The sequence below is a fragment of the Aquarana catesbeiana genome, linkage group LG11, assembly GCF_042186555.1.
Source record: "Aquarana catesbeiana isolate 2022-GZ linkage group LG11, ASM4218655v1, whole genome shotgun sequence".
NCBI classification, from domain to species: Eukaryota; Metazoa; Chordata; class Amphibia; order Anura; family Ranidae; genus Aquarana; species Aquarana catesbeiana.
The window spans coordinates 211,025,683-211,048,574 of record NC_133334.1 but is presented as its reverse complement, the minus strand read 5'-3'; the positions used below and the strand labels follow the sequence as shown (position 1 = coordinate 211,048,574).

The 22,892-nt window shown below is 40.7% G+C and overlaps 1 protein-coding gene across 1 annotated transcript in view; it reads right to left on the bottom strand.

Moving 5' to 3' along the window:
- Nucleotides 1–851: 851 nt before the first annotated feature.
- Nucleotides 852–22,892, bottom strand: part of BBS1 (Bardet-Biedl syndrome 1) — a 67,644-nt gene continuing 45,603 nt past the window's right edge. The window contains exons 13-17 of the mRNA XM_073605245.1: nt 21,328–21,486; nt 15,793–15,926; nt 11,055–11,189; nt 5,028–5,114; nt 852–1,402 (exon numbers count right to left, since the gene is read on the bottom strand). Coding sequence (XP_073461346.1) covers nt 1,316–1,402; nt 5,028–5,114; nt 11,055–11,189; nt 15,793–15,926; nt 21,328–21,486 — 602 coding nt within the window. The 3' untranslated portion in view covers nt 852–1,315. The remainder of the gene's footprint in view (nt 1,403–5,027; nt 5,115–11,054; nt 11,190–15,792; nt 15,927–21,327; nt 21,487–22,892) is intronic.

The following is a 22,892-nucleotide window of genomic DNA, read 5'->3' as shown; positions in this document are numbered from 1 at the left end:
TGTGCCACATATAGTGTGACCTGTGCACAATGCAGCGTGACCTGTGCCCCATGCAGCGTGACCTGTGCCCCATGCAGCGTGACCTGTGCCCCATGCAGCGTGACCTGTGCCCCATGCAGCGTGACCTGTGCACAATGCAGTGTGACCTGTGCCCCATACAACGTAACCTGTGCCCAATGCAGCGTGACCTGTGCCCCATGACGTCACACGTCCCGCATTAGATTGGCGTTCTGTCTATCAAAGGCGCCGGGCCAAGAGGTGGAGCTATGTGAAGTGAGCCCCGGGAACACTGGAAGTTCTAATGAAAGCTATTACATCGGGCAATCCCGCTCTCTGCTGATCCGGGTGGCTTGCCTCTTCCTCTGCACAGGTGAGGCTGTATGGGGCACAGGCAGACCAGGCTGTATTGGGCACAGGCAACGCTGTATTGGGCACAGGTCACGCTGCATTGGGCACAGGTCACAGCTTGCCTCTTCCTCTCCTCTCTCTTCCCCTGGCTGGGAGACTGCGCCGACGGTGCTCTCATCCTCACTGGGCCCCACTTGGCTGCGGGCCCCATAGCGCCCGCATGGGTCGCTATGGTGGTAGTTACGCCCCTGGTAGAAAGCCACATTTTTACCTGTTTCAGACATTGTTATTCAAAGTACATGCCAAGTTTTTTTACTTTATATGAAAACAGTAGAAATGTACCCACACACTCTTAAACCTTTCACCTACCATGACCTAGAACTGGTCTTTATGACTTTCTAGTTCTAATAGCTAAAATGAGTGAGTGTATGCACAGTTCAGAACTGACAACTCAGTCACATAATTCTCTCCCCCCCATACAAAAAACCCCAAAAAAACTAACATAAGCATAGATAATCATTGATTCGTTTGTAAAATCTTATAGTGAAAATATTACATCGTCAATGATATTAAATTGATAAAAACTGATTATATACTTCTGTGTATTTTTGACCCCATAGGAATGTGATGAAAGATTCCTGCACTTATGTTTGCTGGTTTAACATTCACTGATAATATTTTAAGATGCTTATATGTAGAAGCTGACAAGGCTGTAAATGTGGAGGGCACAGTGGGCAGACATTGCCTTTTTCTCCCCAATAACCAATGTTTTAATGCTTGGTCACAAAAAGCTGTGCCTCAAAGGTAGTTGCAAAAATACACTGAAATCTTAGGAGAACAAATTTGTGAAACGCAGCCTTAATAAATCTACATGCATATTATACTGATCCTTTTGCGTTTGTAGACTCTTCATCTTGGTATGTGTTTTGAAGCCTCCTTCCAGGCAACTAGACTTTTGAAGTTCTGATCAGGCAGCTACCAGTCCTTCACTGACTGGCATACTGATATGGGCAGTGATCAGTGGTGTGCTTTTCCCCTCTTTCAAGACAAAAACCTATAAAGAGAATACATGTCGGTTCAATCTGAAATAAAGGTGACAATGGTACAAAAACCCAGCAAAAAATAATTTTACAATTGCAAAGGTTCACAGTTCAGTGTCAGGAGTATGAGACATGGCCTGTGCTATAGTACAGGGGTCTTCAAACTTTCTAAACAAAGGGATGGCCTGTGCTATAGTACAGGGGTCTTCAAACTTTCTAAACAAAGGGCCAGTATACGGTTCTTCAGGCTTTGGGGGGGCTGGTAGGAGTAGAAAATGCCCTGCTGTCAATGGGAGTAAGCAATACCCAATCATTGAGTCTAATGGGTGGAATGGTGCCCCATTGTTGGCATCAGTTAAAGGAATAGTGCCTCATTATTGGTGTCTGTGGCAGGAATAGTGCCCCATTATTGGTGTAATTGGGAGGAACAGTGCCCCATCATTGGAAAAATAGTGCCCCAAGAGCTGGATAAAGGCAACCAAAGGACCACATTCGGCCCCTGGGCCCCTGGGTCAGCTATTGAAACTGCCCCATGCTCTTTGTGCCAGAAGGGTTGATGCCACATATTAAAGACAACAGGATCTACCAGGCTAAGTTATGTCTTGATCAAGCATGTGAAAACAGAGCCAGAGGAAGCTGGATCAAAGCAAGTAACGTGAGCAAAGTGAGCTAAATGGACATGCTGGTTGGGATATAAATAAAAGTAGTAAGGTAGCAGGACTGAGCAAAGATGCCATAATCGCCCACAGATCACATACGCAACCTATTCCCCTCCATATTCCTGTCTCTACTAATCCCTCAATAGGTCCTTTCTCCTGGATAAGAGGACATCAGAAGCACAGTGTCATTTCCTAAGCACAGCTCTTCCTTAAAGAGACCCTACCACTAACTGACAAACATTGCAGGTAAAGGCACAGAAAAATTAAGTATTTTAAATGCTTCCTTACAGTCTTTTTCTGCTCCATAAATTCCCAAGTGCAGCCCCCCTCCCTTCTTGCACATCAAAGCCCTCTTCTCTTTTGGGAGAGTTCAATTGCAGTCTGAGCTCGCCGCTCCTCTCCTCATGTTCCTACATAATCCTTTATTTAGCTGAAGGGAAGGAGTGAAGGAGACTACTATAAGAATGTTGTCTGAGTGACAACTGAGTCTGCTGGGGCTGCTGACATCACAATAAAAGATGGCTTTCCTTGTGTCCAGAGTTGGGCTTTAATACTTACAAATCTAAATAAGGAAAAAACAAAACTAAAAAGTGAGCTAAAAGTGCAGCCTACCACTCAATTACCTAAAGCGTTATTAAATCCAAAACCAAAAATGTAATATATTACCGCTTACCAATCATTTGATCTGGTGACTGCATTCGTTTTCTTTTGATAGGCTTTTTTTCCTTCTGTTTTCACTTGGTGATCTGGCCAGTAACACTTCTACTGTATTAGAGTGCCCCCACTTTGGATAGCAGCATTCTCATTCTGGGGGAAGGGAGTGTTAGATGTACTAGTAGATTTAAATACACTAACAAACTTAAGCCACACTCCAGCAAATCCAATATCCAAAAAGGAATGAGAAACTGTTTTCTGTTTCTCTAACTGCGTATAAAGGTTTGACATAAATAAATAAAATCATATATGATTGCTTGATTGGAATGGGATGCACAAAGAAGCTACAGCATTGAACTAAGGAGACCTTCCCATTAGTCGTGCTTTGAGGTCACTGTGTGGCCGAGGCGATCTGGTGAGCGCATTTTGTTATCACTTCAGGTGAAGCACTTTAAGCAAGTTTATTGAAGCATGTTTGCACTTTATTTTTCACGGTGTTGGAGCATACACAAGAAGATTTGTTCACATATGATTATTATGTATATATATATATTCTTGCAAATAAATAAAAGCTGATCATTATAAGAATCCCTGCTAGTATTAAATGGTTTGTCTCAACTCTGTAACTGATACATTCTGCTGGAGAGCTTGTTCTTTTGAAAAACGACAGACTTACTGGCTGCATTGCTAAAGGAAATAGAACAAAGTCTAAAAAAGAAAATGACTGCAGCCATTACATAAAAGAATTGGCAACCCGCAATATAATGAATGTTTGGTATTGGGTTTAAGGTGTTATGAAACCCAAAAGCAAACATTTATTGTATAGCAGCTTAGCAATGCTTAGATGTGATGGCTGTATTAGTTTTCTTTTAGGCTTTGTTTTCATCTGGTGATCTAGCCAGTAAGACATTGTTTTTCAATATGAACAAGCTCTCTTCCAGATGTATCAGTTTACAGTTTAACAATTTAACACTGTTTAAATCAGATCAGGTTTTATTTATTCATGTAAAATCTTAATCCTGGACGGAAAAAAAAAACTGTTTGCTTTAATTTAATACAAAGTGTGAGTTGGAGTTTGTCTTCAGTTTATTAGTGTATTTAAATCTGTTAGTACATTTAACACTACCCTCCCCCCAAGACAATGCTGCTGTCTGCTGTGCCCCCTGTGCTCATTCATTCAGAGTGGTTGCACTTTAATACAGGAGGCATGTTATTGGCCAGATCACCAGGTGAAAACAGAGAGAAAAAAAAGCCTGAAAAAAAAAAAAAAAAAAAAGAAACAAATGCAGCCACCATATCTAATTACTGATAATCTGCAATATTATCTGCAATATTTAAATTTTTTGTTTTGGGATTAATACCGCTTTAATGGATTATCCCTACCCATATTCCTGTCACATTGTAGTATAGATGAATGCAATTGATAAACTTAAGAAAGTTAGCAATGTGAGATTTTTTTAATAAAACAAACAAAATTTGCACAGTGTAAACAGAAGATACATGTATTCTGTACATATACATTAAAGTGGTTGTAAATCTCTGACATTAAAAGCAAACAAAGCATATGCTTCTATATTGTGTATTTCCCTCAATCCAAAGCACCGATTGTCATTTCTCTCTGCTGCCTAGTTCCTTTGCTGTCTGCATGACTCACTGCCGTCTCCAATAGATGGATGGGGAAGGAGAGCTCCACCACACAACCTGTGATTGACAGTCTAAGCTGTGCATGTTTCCCGTGTGCTTTGTAGAGGGGGGGTGAACTGATGTAGAAAACAGAGGGCTGCAGATCAACAGGTACAGCTTATGTAGGAGGATTTGTTTGATCTGTGGATTAACCTGAGGCTAATAACTTTGTTGGGTAGATGTAAGGATTTACAACCGCTTTAAACAAAACAAACATTTTCCAAAATAGTTGTCCTTAAAAAGGAACAGCAGCCTCCTCACATAATGTGTAATAAAAACATCTTTGCCAAGCTGACGCTTCCCTCCAACCTGCATATTATTTTATATATACTGTGATTTTGTACCTGCCAAATATGCTGCAGAAATCTCCCTCCACTATGTCTGGCTGCATCCATTTTAACTGTGGGCGGCTGAAGCTGCTGCCTGTTCACTTCCTGGATTTACAGACACACAGAAACACACACACCTCCAGCCAAAGTTAGAACAACAAAAGCAGAGGATTTAATAGATGGAAAGTTGAAAAAAATGACTGGAGGTCCGCTTTAAAGTCATTTTGTCCAAATAAATTATGCTGCTACTTTATTTTTGAAGAATTTTGGAAAATCTGCACTGACTCAAAGATTGAATGAATGAGAAAAATTACCTTAATGATATCAGAAATGCCTTTATCAGAGCAGCAGTCAATGAATGTCTCAATTGGATAGTTTAAACCCGGAACCAGAAGTGGAACCTGAGGAGAAAGTATTGGACCATAGATAGGAAGTTGCAAAGTAGTTCTGTCAGGTACAATATAAATAACAGCATTACTTAGTTTTCTAAAGAAGGCGAATAGATCTCCAAAAATACTAGTTATATGTAAGTAGTCTTCAAATATTTTAAGATCCTGGTCTCCTAAAGCAGAATAAACAGCACCATGCTTGTGCTGTGTAATCTGCCCCTCTCTAAACTGTAAAAAAAACTCGCTGAACCTGCCACTTTCTGTATGCCCTCTCTATTCTGACTACAAAAATCATGGCTGCTGAGCCATGACCACCGTGGTCAGAGTGCGTCCCTCCATCATACGCTGCCTGCTCTCAGCTCTCCTCTCTCCCCCTCCTTCCTGCCTCTCAGTTCCTTGCTGTGCATTTCTGTCTACGCCCCCCCCGCTGATATTTGTAAAATAAAAAAAATAGAAATGATCACTGCCAGCCCTGTATTATATCCTGGCATAGCACACTGTGTTATTCTTTTCTAAAAACGAGCATTTTAAATACCCATTTAGCGTGATCTTCAGGCCGGTCACGTGACTCTCGGCTGGTTTCCATGGCTACTGCAGGAGAGGCTGAGCGGCCATGTGATCTCCCTGACTGACGTCAGAGGCAGATCATGGCCCCTCCTGCAGAAGCCATCCATCAGAGCTGTACAGCGGCCGCAGGTCGTGTGACCGGCACCCTGAAGACAGCTCTAAACAGGTATTTACAGCACTCGTTTTTAGAAAAGACAGGTACAGTGTGCTATGCCAGGCTCTAATAGAGGGTCTGGCATAGACTAATGTAAGGGTCATGGACAGAAGGGGTGATCCTTGTATGCACAGGTGCCTGCTACATTCTTCTATCTGCCTCAGCTGACTGCAGCAACGCATGGTGTATTCACTGTATTACCTTTGCAGAAAGCTAATCTGCAACTAGCAAAACCTGAATACCCTGCAAAGATATTTAACCACTTAACTAGCAAGTCAAGCTCCCTTACTGTCCAGGTCATTTTTCAGTTTTCAGCACTGTGAAACTTTAAACAACAATTACTTGCTCATGCAACACTGTATGCAAATGAATTTTATATCGTTTTTTGAGACAGAGCTTTCTTTTGGTGGTTTTTAATCACCACTGTTTTTTTTACTATATAAAAAGGAAAAATTGGACCAAACACACTTTACCTTAGTAAAGAACTTTGCTATAGAACTTTGTACATTTCTTTGGTAAAAAAGAAATCAGTCCCGTATTTATCGGCGTATAACACGCACATTCATTTTAAGAGGGAAGTTTCAGGAAAAAAAAACTTAAATTTTAAATAAAGAACTTTGAAGCAAAATAAGGGTCAGTGCCCATCTGCAGCCTCACCATTGCCATCAATGCAGCCTGATCAATGCCCATCTCCATACAGTATATACTATTTAGTCTGTGTTAAAGTTATAGAGTCTACAAACTATGGTATATAACTAAAATTTAACAACCCAAATATACTGACTGCCTATCTAATTTCTTGTGGTCCTAAAATGAAAGGACAGTACAAACACCCCCACAATAACTCATGTTTGGAGAGTAGACATTCCAAGGTATTTGGTAAGAAGCATTGCCAGGTTTTTCAGCTGTAATTTTTTGCCAAAGTTGTCTGTTTAACAAGTTATTTCTCATGCACAGCATTGGAATACTTACAACTGTACCCCAAAACACATACCCACATTTGTGAGACCTTTTTGCAGCCTAGCCAAATAGAGGGTTCCCAAAATCCAAAATGCACTTTCCAGCTTTCAAGGGGCATAAATTAGACATTAATTTCCAGACTACCTACCACATTTGGACATGGAGTGCCAGAACAGTGGAAACACCCACAAAATGACCAAATCTTGGAAAGCAGATAACCCAATGTATTTTTAAGAGGCATAGTGAGTCTTTTGAATATTAAATTTTTTGCCATAGGTTTTAAGAAACTGCAGAAAGAACATAGAAATCTATTTTGTTTTTACAGAAAATTGTCAATTCAAAAGGATATTTCTCTCACATAGCATGCACATACTTAAAATTTCACCCAATAACACATTCTGGTATTCCTCCCAAGTACGGGGATATCCCATGAGTGAGACTTTTATCATTTTTTGACTGCCTATCTCTAGGACATTTTGTCTTGTGTATCATGAAAATCAACCAACATTGTATCAGTGTACTGTAATGTTCTCCTCTGTATGAGTGGTCAGGGAATATAGCTTAGTGTAGCATCACCTGTAGCAGTCCCTGTCCTGGTTCCAAGAGTGCAGATGTCCACAGGGGATGGCTGGGACTGGTGTCTCACAGGAACGTGGGATGCGCAGATGGGTCTATTTAGGCAGCAGGCAAAGGATAAGTCCAAATGGCAGGCATAAATGTGGTCAATAAACAAGCCAGGGTCAGTACAGGCGGCAGGCAGATGCAACACTGCACTGGTAGTGCGGTGATCAGGAACACTGTTGCTGGCTGCACTGGCTCTGGTGACACCGTACTGATATAGAGGCTATTTGAAACATTGTTAATGTCTACACTGGTTTGTGGTGACACTGGGACTGATGTGGCTAGCGTTCAAGAACATTGTTACTGGCTGCACTGGTCTGGTGACACCGGGTTTGGCATGGGTAGTGATCAGGAACACTGTTGCTGACTTATGCTGGCCATACACTATATGAAAAATCAGCCAAACCCATTTTCAAAAAACAAACATTCGGCCGTAAGAGCAAATGATAGTGTCATCATGTTATGACCAATAAATCGTTCAGTGGATATAAATGAATCAATGTTTTGTTTGTTTTTTTACATATACCCTGTGCAAACAGTTCGGATGGGAAAAACATTAACCTTTCAATTTATCATTCGTTCGGCAGAAAATTTCCAAACTTGTCCTTCATTTTTTCAGCTCAAAAACATCCCAACGGTTATCGATTTTGTACCCATTAACTGGCTGAAAAACTAATAAACTGTCTTAATGATCGAATTTCGGCCGATTTTTCGCATAGTGTATGGCCAGCATTACACTGTGGCTGCAATCAGGAGCACTGTCACTGGCTTACACTGGTCTGGTGAAATTAGGACTGCTGAGGTGGTAATAAGGAAAACTGTTGTTTTCTGCTGGTGTGGAACGAATTGGTAACACTGTTGCTGGCTTACAATGGTCTGACAACATCAGGACTGCCAAGGCTAGAGATCAGGAACACTGTTGCTGACTTACCCTTGTCTGGTGACGCTGGGACTGATGTGGCCGCAATCAGAAACACTGATGCAGGCTTACACTGGTCTGGTGACCCTGGAACTGGTGTGGGGGTGATAAGCAACACTGTTGCTGGCTGCTAGTGTGGTAGCAATCAGCAACACAGTTGCTGGCTTACGCTGGTCTGGTGACACTGGAACTGGCGTGGCTGCAATCAGAAATACTGATGCAGGCCTAAACTGGGACTCGTGGTGGCGATCATGAACAGGGTTACTGGCTGCTCTGGTCCTGTGAAGTGGTGATCAGCAACACTGCTGCTGGCTACTATTGGCTGGGTGACACTGGTGTGGCGGGGATCAGGGACACTGTCTGGCTGCACTGGTATGATGACACTGTACTAGTGTGGTGGCAATCAGAGACACTGACTGAGTGCATTGGCGTGGCCAATAGGCCCTGTTCCCCAATCTGTAATCTGCTGTGTCTGAAGGACAGAGCAATCACAGAGTGCGCCAATGCACACCCTAGTGGGCGCACACAAGCATCAGGAGGAAGTTTATATACGCCCTCATGGGTGAACAGACTAGCCGTTTATCTACAGTGGCTGGATGGTAAATTGTTAACATGACTAGTAAGTCACCTGAGCCAAGCTTTAGGTGGATGGGTCTACAATGGATCAGGCTTAAGCAACTACAGGGAAATCTCTTAGATCCAAATGATAGGCTAAGGTGCTCACAAAGTGACTGCTTACATTGTTAGACCTAATCACGGTCCAAGCCTTTGAATTTTAAGAAAAACAAGGTAATTTTGAAATTGATGGCAGCAGCACATTTCAAAAAAGTTGGGACAGGGCAACAAAAAGGTTGCAAAGTAAGTGTTACTAACAAGGAAGAGCTGGAAAACACACTTTGCAACAGGTTAGTAACATGACTGGGTATAAAAAGAGCATTTTAGAGACTCTCAGAAATTATGATGAGCAGAGGTTTATCAACCTGTGAAAAGCATCTAACTATTTCAGAATAATGTTCCTCAACATGAAATAGCCCGATTCTAGACTAATCAGCACTGGGGGCACCTTTGGACAGCAGCATTCTCAGTCTGAGGAGAAGGAAGTGTTAGATGTGCTAGCACGTTGAAGCCAAACTCCAGCAAATTCTTTATCCCAAAAAGGGAAAAAACTGTTTTCTGAAACGGATTATAAAGGTTTTACATACATAAATGATGATCATTGTAAGCACCAGTGCTAGTGTTAAATAGTTTGTCTCATCTCTAACTGGTACACAATGCTGGAGAGCTTGTTCTTTACATTACTGCATGGGTTCAGGAATACTTCCAAAAATCACTGTCTGAACACAGTTCGTTGTGCCACCCAAAAATGCAAGTAAAGGCTCTATCATTTACAGAAGAAACCATATCAAAGCATGATCCAGAAATCCCGCCATCTTCTCTGGGCCAAAGCTAATTTAAAATGCTAATTTAAACTTTTGCAAAGTGGAAAACTGTTCTGGGGTCAGACAAATTGAAATTTGACATTCTTTTTGGCAACCATGGACACTGTGTCCTCTGGACTAAGGGGGAGAGTGACCCTTCTGGCTTGCCATCAGTGCTCAGTTCAAAAGCCTGCATTTCTGATAGTATGGTGGTCTAAAAGTGCATATGGAATGCACAGCTTGCACATCTGGAAAGACATCATCAATGCTGAAATATATATCCAGGTTTTAGAGCAGCATATGCTCCCATCCAGATGATGTCTTTTTCAGGAAAGGCCTTACATATTTCAGCAGGGCAATGCTAAACCGCATATTGCACCTATGATAACAACATGACTTTGTAGTAGACAAGTCCAGGTTCTTAACTGGCCTGCCTGCAATAGAGACCTTTCAAAATTTGAAAATGTTTGACGCATCTTGAAAAGAAAATTACCACAAAGAAGACCCAGGACTGTTGAGCAGTTAGAATCCCATTATCAGGGAAGAATGGGGCAACATTTCTCTCCCAAAACTTGAGCTACTTCTCAGTTCCCAGATGTTTACAGAGTGTTTTTAAAAGAAGACGGGAAGCTACATCGTGGTAAACATGGCCTTGTCCTAACATTTTTAGATGTGTTGCTACCATCAATTTCAAAATGACCTTTTTTCTTACAATGGTACATTTTCCACAGTTTTGATATGGTTTCTGCTTTCTTTTGTGAATAAAATATGGGTTTATGAGATTTGTAAACCATTGCATTCCGTTTTTATGTAGATTTTACACAGCTTCCCAACTTTTTTTTGGAAATTGGGGTTCTATATTTAGCATGAAAGGAAGTTATTTACTAAGCAGCTTGGATGTGAAGCAACTGGAAGGTTGGAATGTAATGCATAACAGGTATGACAACACAGTAAAAAAGTGTGCCTACCTTCTTCAACTACTTTTTATTAACCAAGTTTTGTTTGGCACGAATGCAACACTAAACAGATACAAAAATGACCCCAAACACTCAAGCATGCTAAACTGCAAAGCAAAACTAATAAAATCTAAACAGAAGTGCTTGTTTTCATACATTTCATATATTTGAAAATAGCATTGGAAATGTTTTTCATACATTTGAAAAGCAAAATGGCAATGTGAGGACATGTCTACAGAAGGTGATCCCAGCATTCAAAGCATTAAATAAAATGAAGGTAAGCTTCTGGTAAACTGGTTCTTCACTTATTTATGAATGCATGCTTGCCATGTTGTCTACCGTTTTTTTTTGGCCTACCTTAAAGAATGCTGGCTTAAGCTGGTATAGTCGTTCATCATACAGGAAACTAATTAAAAGCTGCATGGATGGCCTGTTCTGTGATGTGTTCTGTAAGTTAAGAATCAGTTTGAAACGAGGACCAATACCCTGTACCTGGAATAAGAGAAGATTTTATTAATGTACTTTATTACTAAAGACAGAAAGGGAAAAGCTGACATGGGCAGGATAGACCTCTAAGCGGACAGGAATTAATATATGGCACAAAATTAACATTTCGTAACTGACATTGCAACCACACAGCAGGCAGCGAATACTTTGATCAGCTCAGCCCATTTGCTCCAAATCTCGGAGATGCTGTGTTAAGAGATACTGAACAACCTTATTGGTCAAGGACCATCCACTCTCCAATAATGGCTAATGAGACCCAGGGTTCTGTCCTGGGACCAATCCTATTTAATTTTTTAATAAACGACCTGGGGGATGGGATAAACAGCTCAATCTCAGTATTTGTGGACTATACTAAGCTAAGCTAAGCAGGGCAATAACTTCTCCGCAGGATGTGGAAACCTTGCAAGAAGATCTGAACAAATTAATGGGGTGGGCAACAGCATGGCAAATGAGGTTTAATGTACAAAAATGGAAAATAATGCATTTGGGTGGCAAAAAATATGAAAGCAATCTACTCACTGGGGGGTGAACCTCTGGGGGGGAATCTAGGATGGAAAAGGACCTGGGGGTCCTAGTAGATGATAGGCTCAGCAATTGCATGCAATGCCAAGCTGCTGCAAGCAAATCAAACAGAATATTGGCATGCATTAAAAAGGGGAAATAACTCCCGAGATAAATCGATAATTCCCCCGCTTTACAAGACCCTGGTCCGGCCGCACCTTGATTATGCCATCCAGTTCTGGGCACCAGTCCTCAGGAAGGTGCTGGAACTGAAGAGAGTCCAGAAAAGGGCAACAAAGCTAATAAAAGGGTTTGGAGGATATTAGTTATGAGGAAAGATTATGAGCACTGAACTTATTCTCTCTGGAGAAGAGACGATTGAGAGGGGATATGATTTCAATGTACAAATACCGTACCGGTGACCCTACAATAGGGATAAAACTTTTCCGCGAAAGGTAATTTAAAAAGACACATGGCCATTCAATAAAATTAGAAGAGAAGCAGTTTAACCTTAAACTGCGTAGCGGGTTCTTTACTGTAAGAGCGGTAAGGATGTGGAATTCTCTTCCACAGGCAGTGGTTTTAGCAGGGAGCATCGATAATTTAAAAAAACTATTAGATAAGCACCTGAATGACCACAACATACAGGGATATACAATGTAATACTGACACAAAAGCACACACACAGGTTGGACTTGATGGACTGTGTGTGTGTAACTATATATGAGAGACATAGGGATAAGCCAATTGTGTGGCACAACCTAGGGGGTTGGGGCCAGATTCTTGCCCAGAAAGTTGGATTGATATTCAAGAGCATCCTTCGTCAGTTGATCACCCGCTTCTCCTCAAAAAAGAATACCCACTCCCTTGGCCTCCATGACTCTGCTCTTTGCTCGTTCTCCTCCTCTACTTGGGGTACACCACATCTTAGACCATGCAATCATTTAACCACTTCCCGCCGCCGGCCGTCTTGTGACACCCTTGACTTTGTGCGGGTATATCTGAATGATGCCTGCAGCTACAGGCATCATTCATATATTGTCTTTTTCAGCTAGTGATTCCCTACACCATAAGAACGATCATAGCGGCTGGTTAGTCGCTTGATCGTTCTTACGGGTGGCGAGAGGGGACGTCTTCCCCCTTCCGCCGCCCTCCAGTGCTTCTACCGACTCACCGCTACCGATCATCTCATATTCCTATTACAAGGGATGTTTACATTCCTAGTAATTGGAATAAAAGTGATCAAATATTTTTTTTTTTTTTTTTTAAGTGTCAAACTAAAAAAAACTAAAAAATTGAAAGTAAAGTTAACAATAAAAAAAAATTAAAAAATTAAATTTAAAGTGCCCCTGTCCCCGTGTGCTTGCACGAGAATGCATATGCAAGTCCCACCCACATATGAAAACGGTGTTCAAACCACACATGTGAGGTGTCGCTGTGAATGTTGGAGCAAGAGCAATAATTCTAGCCCTAGACCTCCTTTGTAACTCAAAACATGTAACCAGTAAACATTTTTAAATCGTCGTCTATGGGGATTTTTAAGTTTGGCACCATTCCACGAGTGTGTGCAATTTTGAAGCGTGACATGTTAGGTATCGATTTACTCGGCGTAACTTCATATTTCACATTATGCAAAAAAATTGGGATAACTTTACTGATTTTTTTTAAAGCATGAAACTGTTTTTTTTTCCCAAAAAAAAAGCGTTTGAAAAATTGCTGCGTAAATACTGTGCGAGATAAAAAGTTGCAATGACCGCCATTGTATTCTCTAGGGTCTCTGCTAAAAAAAAAAACATATCATGATTGGGGGTTCTATGTAAAAAAAATTATGATTTTTACATGTAGGAGAGAAATGTCAGAATTGGCCTGGGTGGCAAGTGATTATTCACTATTCTCTGAATACAGTCTTTTATCCAGTTTTCTATCCATTTACAAACTGAATTTTCTAAGCCTGTAGACTTTAATGTACACATTAACCGCGTGTGGGGGAACTGTCAAATGCTTTGACAAAATCCATGTATACTATGTCCACAGCCACTCCTTTGTCTACATTTTTGTTTACCTCCTCAAAAAAGAAATCAAATCGGACAACTTTGGTCTTTCGTGAATCCATGCTGACTATTGCATCAAATATTTTCTCGCAAAAACTCTTCTATGTGGTCTTTTATTAAACTCTTAAGTATCTTCTCCACTATAGAACTTAAAACTAAGCAGTCTGTAGAGTTACTTGGTAAAGACTTTGATCCTATTTTAAATATAAGCACACATTGGCCGTACACCAATCCAGTGGTGCCAGTCATGAAAGAGTCTTTAAAAATTAGAAACATTGGCTTAGATATAACACGCTCAACCCTCTGAGGACCCTTGGGTGTAAGCCATCTGGTCCGGGTACTTTATTCACCTTTATGCTGTCTAAATGTTTCTGGACCATATTGATTTTGAGCCATTGTGGATCATTTGGAGCTATGCCAATACTATCCCTTTTAGGGACTTGATCCCATTTTCCTTTGTATACATAGAGCTGAATAAGGTACCGGTATTCAATAAATTTGCCCTCTCTTTATCCCTAGGAACCAACTAAAAATGTATCTAGCAAAGAGCCTACATGCTCAGACCATTTTTTTACTGTTAATGTATTTGAAGAATTTTTTGGTATCTTGTTGCCTTAAAAACTCCATAACATTTCCAGAATATGCCCCTTCCTAACCAACTACAGCCCCAAGTTGTGCATCCACTTGTTATCTCTTGCCTTGACTACTGTGACTTCCTCCTCATTGGTCTACCTCTACAAAATCTACCCCCCTAAGGTATATAAAAAATGCTGCTGCCAGACTCATCCACCTCACCAACTACTCAGTGTCCACTTCCTCCACAATCCCCCACCATTCCCTCCACTGGCTTGTGATTACCCAACAAATAAAGTTTAAAATATTAACGACATGCAAAGACATCCATCCCCAGCTACTTTACCATCCTCATCTCAAAATATCAATCAAATTGTTCTCTTCGATCCTCTCAATAGGACCTGCTTTTTATCCTTCTCAATGCTTCCTCCCACGTTTGCCTCTAGGACTTCTCCAGAGCTTGTCTCATCTTCCAGAACTCCCTACCACAACATGTACAGATATACCCTACTCTCTCTTCAGCCTATCTCACCTCTACCCAACAACTGCATTTTACTTGCTCGAACAAATACTGCCACAATTATTACCTAACAAAAAACAAAAAAGAGAGAGGGCGCACCGGCGGCCTAGTGCATTATCCTTAATAAAGTTTTATTAAAATGAACACAAAAGACTACTACTCACAAAGGTAGGTGAAAATCACGCTAGAACGATCTTTTTGGTTAGTGGTGATCAATCCACTGATAGCAGTCTCCAGATCCTGCTGGGAAGACGTGCAGGTCGCTGCCGGCTGACGCGTTTCGAAGGTAGCACCTTCTTCATCAGAGCCCACAATTATTACCTTTTGTATCACTTGTGTTTAGATTGTAAACTCTCATGAGCAGGGCCCTAACTTGTCTTGAATTGTATTGTAAGTGTACGGTCTCCCTTTATCTTGTAAAATGCTGCACAAACTGTTAAGTGCTAAATAAATCTTGAATAATAATCCTGGAAATTAAGAGGGCAAGATGCACAATAATTTAGCTGAGCTGACAGTGCAGGCATGTGGGCCAAAGATCATAAATGGGAACTGGGATACAAGAATTCAGTAAAACTACAGATCGCAGCAGCCCTGATTTTTGAAAGTCAAAAAATAGTGATTAAAAAGACAAGAAAAGCAGCGCTGGTCTAAAAATCCCTATTTTGACACCCTCTGAGTAGATGTCTATCACTATAGTGTAATAGATGACCATAAATACGAACCTTAATAAACCCTAAATAAAGTATAATAATACTATGCAGTGCAAAATAAAGTGCAGAAATGTGGTAGCAGAAGAAGAAGTGTTGAAACTCTGATGTCATTTCAGGTTTACTTAAAAAAAAAAAAAGTGGTTCCTCCAAATATATTTTTTTTGCATAACAAATCTTTTCTAGTACCATAAAGTGCACACCTCAGAAAAACACATAAAGCAGTGTGTACTTACAATAGCATTGAGTGTAAGTGGTTCTTGCATTGTTGAAGATACTGGTGTAAGGCTAGCATCCAGGGCCTTAACATATGCTCGGGCAGCATTAAGACGTAGGCGGTACAAATCCATTTGAAATACACGGTGCATGGCTGGTAGGAAGAAGAAATAATTCTTTTATGTTTTCATCTATACAGTGCCTTGAAAAAGTATTCATACCCCTTGAAATTTTCCACATTTTGTCATGTTACAACCAAAAACATAAATGTATTTTATTGGGATCTTATGTGATAGACCAACACAAAGTGGCACATAATTGTGAAGTGGAAGGAAAAGGATAAATGGTTTTCAATTTTTTTTAAGAATAAAATATCTGAATAGTGTGGCGTGCATTTGTATTCAGCCCCCTTTACTCTGATACCCCTAACTAAAATCTAATGGAATCAATTGTCTTCAGAAGTCGCCTAAGTAGTAAATAGAGTCTGCCTGTGTGTAATTGAATGTCAGTATAAATACAGCTGCTCTGTGAAGCCCTCAGAGGTTTGTAAGAGAACCTTAGTGAACAAACAGCATCTTGAAGGCCAAGGAACACACCAGACAGGTGAGGGATAAAGTTGTGAAGAAGTTTAAAGCAGGGTTAGGTTATAAAAAAAATCCCAAACTTTGAACATCTCACGGAACACTGTTAAATCCATCATCTACCCGAAAATGGAAAGAGTATGGCACAACTGCAAAACCTACCAGGCTGGGCAAGGAGAGAATTAATCAGAGAAGCAGCCAAGAGGCCCATGGTAACTATGGAGGAGCTGCAGAGATCCACAGCTCAGGTGGGAGAATCTGTCCACAGGACAACTATTAGTCGTGCACTCCACAAATCTGGCCTTTATGGAAGAGTGGCAAGAAGAAAGCCATTGTTAAAAGAATGTCATAAGAAGTCCTGTTTGCAGTTTGCGAGAAGCCATGTGGGGGACACAGCAAACATGTGGAAGAAGGTGCTCAGGTCAGATGAGACCAAAATTGAACTTTTTGGCCTGAAAGCAAATCGCTATGTGTTGCAGAAAACTAACACTGCACATCACCCTGAACACGCCAACCCCACTGTGAAACATGGTGGTGGCAGCATCATGTTGTGTGGATGCTATTCTTCAGCAGGGACAGGGAAGCTGGCCAGAGTTGATGGGAAGGATGGATGGAGCCAAATACAGGGCAATCTTAGAAGAAAACGTATTGGAGTCTGCAAAAGACTTGAGACTGGGGCGGAGGTTCACCTTCCAGCAGGACAACGATCCTAAACATACAGCCAGAGCTAAAATGGAATGGTTTAGATCAAAGCATATTCATGTGTTAGAATGGACCAGTCAAAGTCCAAACCTAAATCCAATTGAGAATCTGTGGCAAGACTTGAAAATTACTGTTTACAGACGCTCCCCATCATATCTGACAGAGCTTGAGCTATTTTACAAAGAAGAATGGGCAAAAATTTCACTCTCTAGATGTGTAAAGCTGGTAGACATACCCAAAAAGTCTTGCAGCTGTAACTGCAGGGAAAGGTGGTTCCACAAAAGTATTGACTTAGAGGGGCTTAATACAAATGCACGCCACACTTTTCAGATATATATAGATATATATTTGTAAAAAAAAAATAAAAACCATTTATCATTTTCCTTCCACTTCACAATTATGTTCCACTTTGTGTTGGTCTATCACATAAAATCCCAATAAAATACATTTACGTTTTTGGTTGTAACATGACAAAATGTGGAAAATTTCAAGGGGTACGAATATTTTTTTTCAAGGCACTGTACATACTGCCTTTTAGTTCAAATTACATATAGCATATAAATAAATATAAGACTGCCTAACGTACTTTTGGGCTTTGAGGTCAACAAATTTGTTCTTTCACACATTTGGCCATATACAGTATGCTGCCAGTTCTGATGGTATGGGAGGATATAGGCTTCAAGACTGTATGTGAGACTATAGTGCTTGTCATAGTATACATACAGGGCAGGATATTCTAACCCACCTGTCTCACATGCAAAGATTGATAAGATCGGAAAGTCTCATACATGTTATATGCCTACTATTTACAGGGAGAGTAACTGTTTCATGCTAACTTTTGTTGGATGACTGGCACATTTATGGCAACCTTTACATGATCTATTTATCTAGCTGGGTAATTAGAGGCACAATCAGTAAATATACGAGGGGCGTTCAAGTAAAACTGGGACTTTGAAATTTGTTCTTTTATTATATAAACTCAAAAGAGTGGAAACTGCATTTATTTTTCAACATACTCCCCTTCTTCTACATTTATATACTTATCCCAGCATTTAGCTAATGCCTAAAAAGCTTCTGCATAGAAAGATTTGTCAGTATGCCTGAACCTTTCTAGGACAGCCTGCTTCACTTCGTCATCAGTGGTGAAATGCTGACCTCCGAGGAACTCTTTTAGGGGTCCAAACAGGTGGGAATCACTAGGAGAGAGGTCCGGCTGTAAGGGGCATGTGGCAATACCTCCCAGCCAAGTTGCTGTAATGTGCAGGTAGTGCGGTGAGCAATTTGAGCTTGTGCGTTGTCCTGAAGAAACAGGATGCCCTTAGTGATCAGACCAGGCCAATAGCACATTACTCAGAACACAACACGTGTTGGTCAAAAGTGGAAAGCTGTCTTGGTACCCAGCATGCGCTAACTTTTCGAAAATGCAAATGTTCGTGAATTGTTGTGCTCACCATTCCCATGTTCTAAATGTTCACAGGAATGACTGCTGTGGGCTGGGAACCACCACGGCTGGGCTCGTCACTGATGGACGTATGAACAACTTTGAAATGTTTACACAAATCATCTGTCTTACTGCGGCTGAGCATCTCATCACTGTACTGTGCTTGAAGTTTTCTGTAGATATCTGCAGGTTTTATGCCTTCGTTCACAAGAACACTGTTGTTTGCCACCTTGATTACGGTTTCTGGACTGGCCCGTGACATGTGCGCCACCTATTAGTAATAGGACACACTTGCCACTTACTACTGCGTGTAGTACCACCACGCTAGCATCCCTTTTTATACCTGTAAAATTAAAATTTCGGTTTGAATTGAACGCCCCTCCTATACTACACAACGGTTTTTATTTAATGTTGAATCTTTGCTAAAATACTTTAGTGTATATATACACTCATACAATGTTGAAACATTCCTTCAGCACCTGCAGACAATGGAGTCCTCATAGCCAATATTTTATCGCATTTGTTGAAACATTGTCTAAAGCTGGCCATACACTAGTAGAATTTCAGTCTAATTTTTTTGTTTAACTACTTCAGCCTCGGAAGATTTTACCCCTTCCTGAACAGAGCATTTTTTGCAATTCGGCACTGCGTCGCTTTAACTGACAATTGCACGGTCGTGCGATGTTGGACCCATAAAAAATTGATGTCCTTTTTTTCCCAACAAATAGAGCTTTCTTTTGGTGGTATTCAGTCACCTCTTTTTTTTTTTTTTTTTTTAGCGCAAAAATAAAAACCACAAAGGAGCGACAATTTTGAAAAAAAAGCAATATTTTTTACTTTTTGCTATAATAAATAGCCCCAAAAAATATATAAAAAAATTAATTTCTTTTCTCAGTTTAGGCCGATATGTATTCTTCTACATATTTTTGGTAAAAAAAAAAAAAAAATCGCAATAAGCGTATATTGATTGGTTTATTTATATTATATAAAATTATAGCGTCTACAAAATAGGGGATAGATTTATAGCATTTTTATTATTAATTTTTTTTTATTAGTAATGGCGGTGATCTACGATTTTTATCGTGACTGCGACATTATGGTGGACACATCGGACACCATTTTGAGACCACTGTCATTTATACAGGGATCAGTGCTATAAAAATGCACTGTGTAAATGACAAGGGGTTAAGTATGTCCTAGGGAGGTGTTCTAACTGTGGGGAGGATGGGCTTCCACTGACATGACAGCGATCACTGCTTCCGATGACAGGGAGCAGTAGATCCCTGTCATGTCACTAGGCAGAATGAGGCAATGCCTTGTTTACAAAGGCATCTCCCCGTTCTTCCGCTCCGTGACATGATTGCGGGCCCCCGGAGAACATGGAGTCAGCGGGAGCTGCGGTCACAGAGCATGCAGTGGGCACCCACAATGCCGCGATTTAAAGGGGACGTGCCTGTACGCCCATTTGCCCAGCCGTGCCATTGTGCCGACGTACATCGTCGTGCGCTGGTCAAGTAGTGGTTAAAGAGTCTTTAAAAATTAGAAACAATGGCTTATATATAACAGCGCTCAACCCTTTGAGGACCCTTGGGTGTAAGCCATCTGGTCCGGGTACTTTATTCACCTATATGCTGTCTAAATGTTTCCGGACCATATCGATTTTGAGCCATCGTGTATCATTTGGAGCTATGTCAATACTATCCCTATTAGGGACTTGATCCCATTTTCCTGTGTATACATAGAGCTGAATAAGGTTTTGCACTATAAACAAAAAAAGAGCGACAATTTTGAAAAAAAAAGCAATATTTTTTACTTTTTGCTATAATAAATATCCACAAAAAATATATATATATAAAAAAAAAAATTCTTAGTCAGTTTAGGCCGATATGTATTCTTCTACATATTCTTGGTAAAAAAAATCATATTAAGTGTATATTGATTAGTTGGCGCAAAAGTTATAGTGTCTACAAAATAGGGGATAGATTTATGGCATTTTTATTATTATTTTTTTTTTTTATTAGTAATGGCGGTGATCTGATTTTTATCGGGACTGCGACATTGCAGCAGATAGATCGGACACTTTTGACACTATTTTGGGACCACTGACATTTATACAGCGATCAGAACTAAAAATAACCACCGATTACTGTGTAAATGTCACTGGCAGGGAAGGGGTTAAACACTAGGGGGCGATCAAGGAGTTAAATGTGTTCCTCAGCATGTTCTAACTGTAGGGGGGATGAGCTACCTAGGACATGACAGAGATCACCGCTCCCGATGACAGAGAGCAGTAGCTCCCTGTCATGTCACTAGGCAGAACAGGGAAATGCCTTGTTTACATAGGCATCTCCCTGTTCTGCCTCTCCTCGTCGCGATCGCGGGCCACCGGCGGACATCGAGTCCTCGGGACCTGCGAGTGCGCACGCTAGCCCGGGATTACAAAGGGACGTACGGGTACGCCCTCTTGCGCACCCATGCCATTCTGCCGACCTACATCGGGGTGCGTCGGTCGGGAAGCGGTTAAAAACGGACGTTCGATTTTCTAATGGTTAGTGGGGACAAACTGAAGTTTGCTTTTGACCATAGCTCTGAAAAAAATAGCGGGAAAGAAAATTTCTAAGAACGAAAATCTATCTGGACGAAATTTAAAGGGCTTTTGAATGAAATTAGTCGACTTTTTGCAGAAATTCACTATGGATGTTTTAATGAAAATCTATTGGTTTATGGCCAGCTTGAGGGCAGAACACCGTAAACCATAATTTATGAACAGAAGGCAGATTTGTATACTTTTCTTTCCCAACTGTGGAAAGCAACGGCAACAATTCACCTACCCACAGCATTCTCTCTTTCCCGTAGGGTCTGGTCTACATAAAGTTTGGTTTTCTTGGGGACATTAAGTTTGATGCTCTGTCCAATAGGGGGACCAGAAGATGTATCCTTTTCCTCAAACTGAGCTGTCCTCTTTAAGATCTTAATAATGAGTCCTCCTCCTGGGTTAGGAAACAAGCAATTGTTGTAATAAATGGCTAGTTATAGATATTTAAAGAAATCCAATGTACTTCAAATAAGAAGAAAGCCATGAAAAAAAGGCTCCTTAAAGTATTACAAACCTGTCACAACCATGGGCAATTCAGATTAAACAAATTAAACCTTCAGTGAAAACTGCACATCAAAACAATCCATAGATATAGAGATATGGGTGGTACTCCCACGCTGTCAACTAATAGATAAACTGAAGGCCCACTGCAGCAGGCACCTAGTTAGCTGATCCTTGGAAGATAAATGGGTAATTGTGGTGCTGCGCTGTGGACTCTCTAATGGGTGCTGTGAATTAACTATAATAAAGTGCAAATGCAAAGGTGACAGTGTGATACTCAAAAGTATACTGGGAAAGGTCTATAATAAAGTGCATAAGCAAATGACCATTAAACAAATCATAAAATATGACACATGGTACGATTGCATCACTACCGGTTTGCGCCTATGGCTCCAATCCCGACGCATATCATCACATCATGTGACTTCATCACATGATGTGATGTGACGATAGGCTTCGAGATTGGAACACTAGGCGCAAACCGGAAGTGACGCAATTGTACGAGCTCGCGTCTCGTCGAGTGTTATCTGAGCGTTTTTAACACAAGTGAGTGTACCAACTCTGTGCATTTTTAATAAATCTAAGTTTTAAGCGGCACTATGCTATTTGGGATCTTTCTTCCACTTATACCACCCCGCTTGAGCTAACTGGAGAGGAGGCTGTATCCATTCCAAGGATCCATTGTTGTATCCACCAAAGAGGGACCCTCTGAAGACCCCTGTCTGAAGCATCAGATTCAGTTTATGCTGTAACCTTACAGCAGTTAGGTGAGGTGCTAGCGCACATTAAGGTGTCACTTCAGTGGATTGGCAAGGCATCAGCCATTTTTTCTCACGGTTCACGGTGAAGGGAAGCATCACATATTCATCAATACTGGATTGTTCTTTCATATTTTTCACTTGTGCCGATGCATTAGTTCACATTCTGGGACTGTCCTATATCTTGTTTATTTGCTACCTGAGCCCAGGGTGGCTCACTGAATGTTTTGTTTGTTTTGCATTTATTGTAATGTTTACCATTATCACCATGTGCTAATTTTCTTTTCTATTTAGTGTCGCACACAGCATCATTTGCACTTTAGCACCAACTAAACTTGTGATTTATTTATTTATTTACCATGTGTCATATTTCATGATTTATTTAATGGTCATCTGCACTTTATTATAGACCTTTTACAGTATACTTTTGAGTATCACACCATCACCTTTGAATTTGCAATTTATTATAGTTAATTCACAGCACCCATTAGAGAGTCCACAGCACAGCACCACAATTACCCATGAATCCAGAGATATAGGC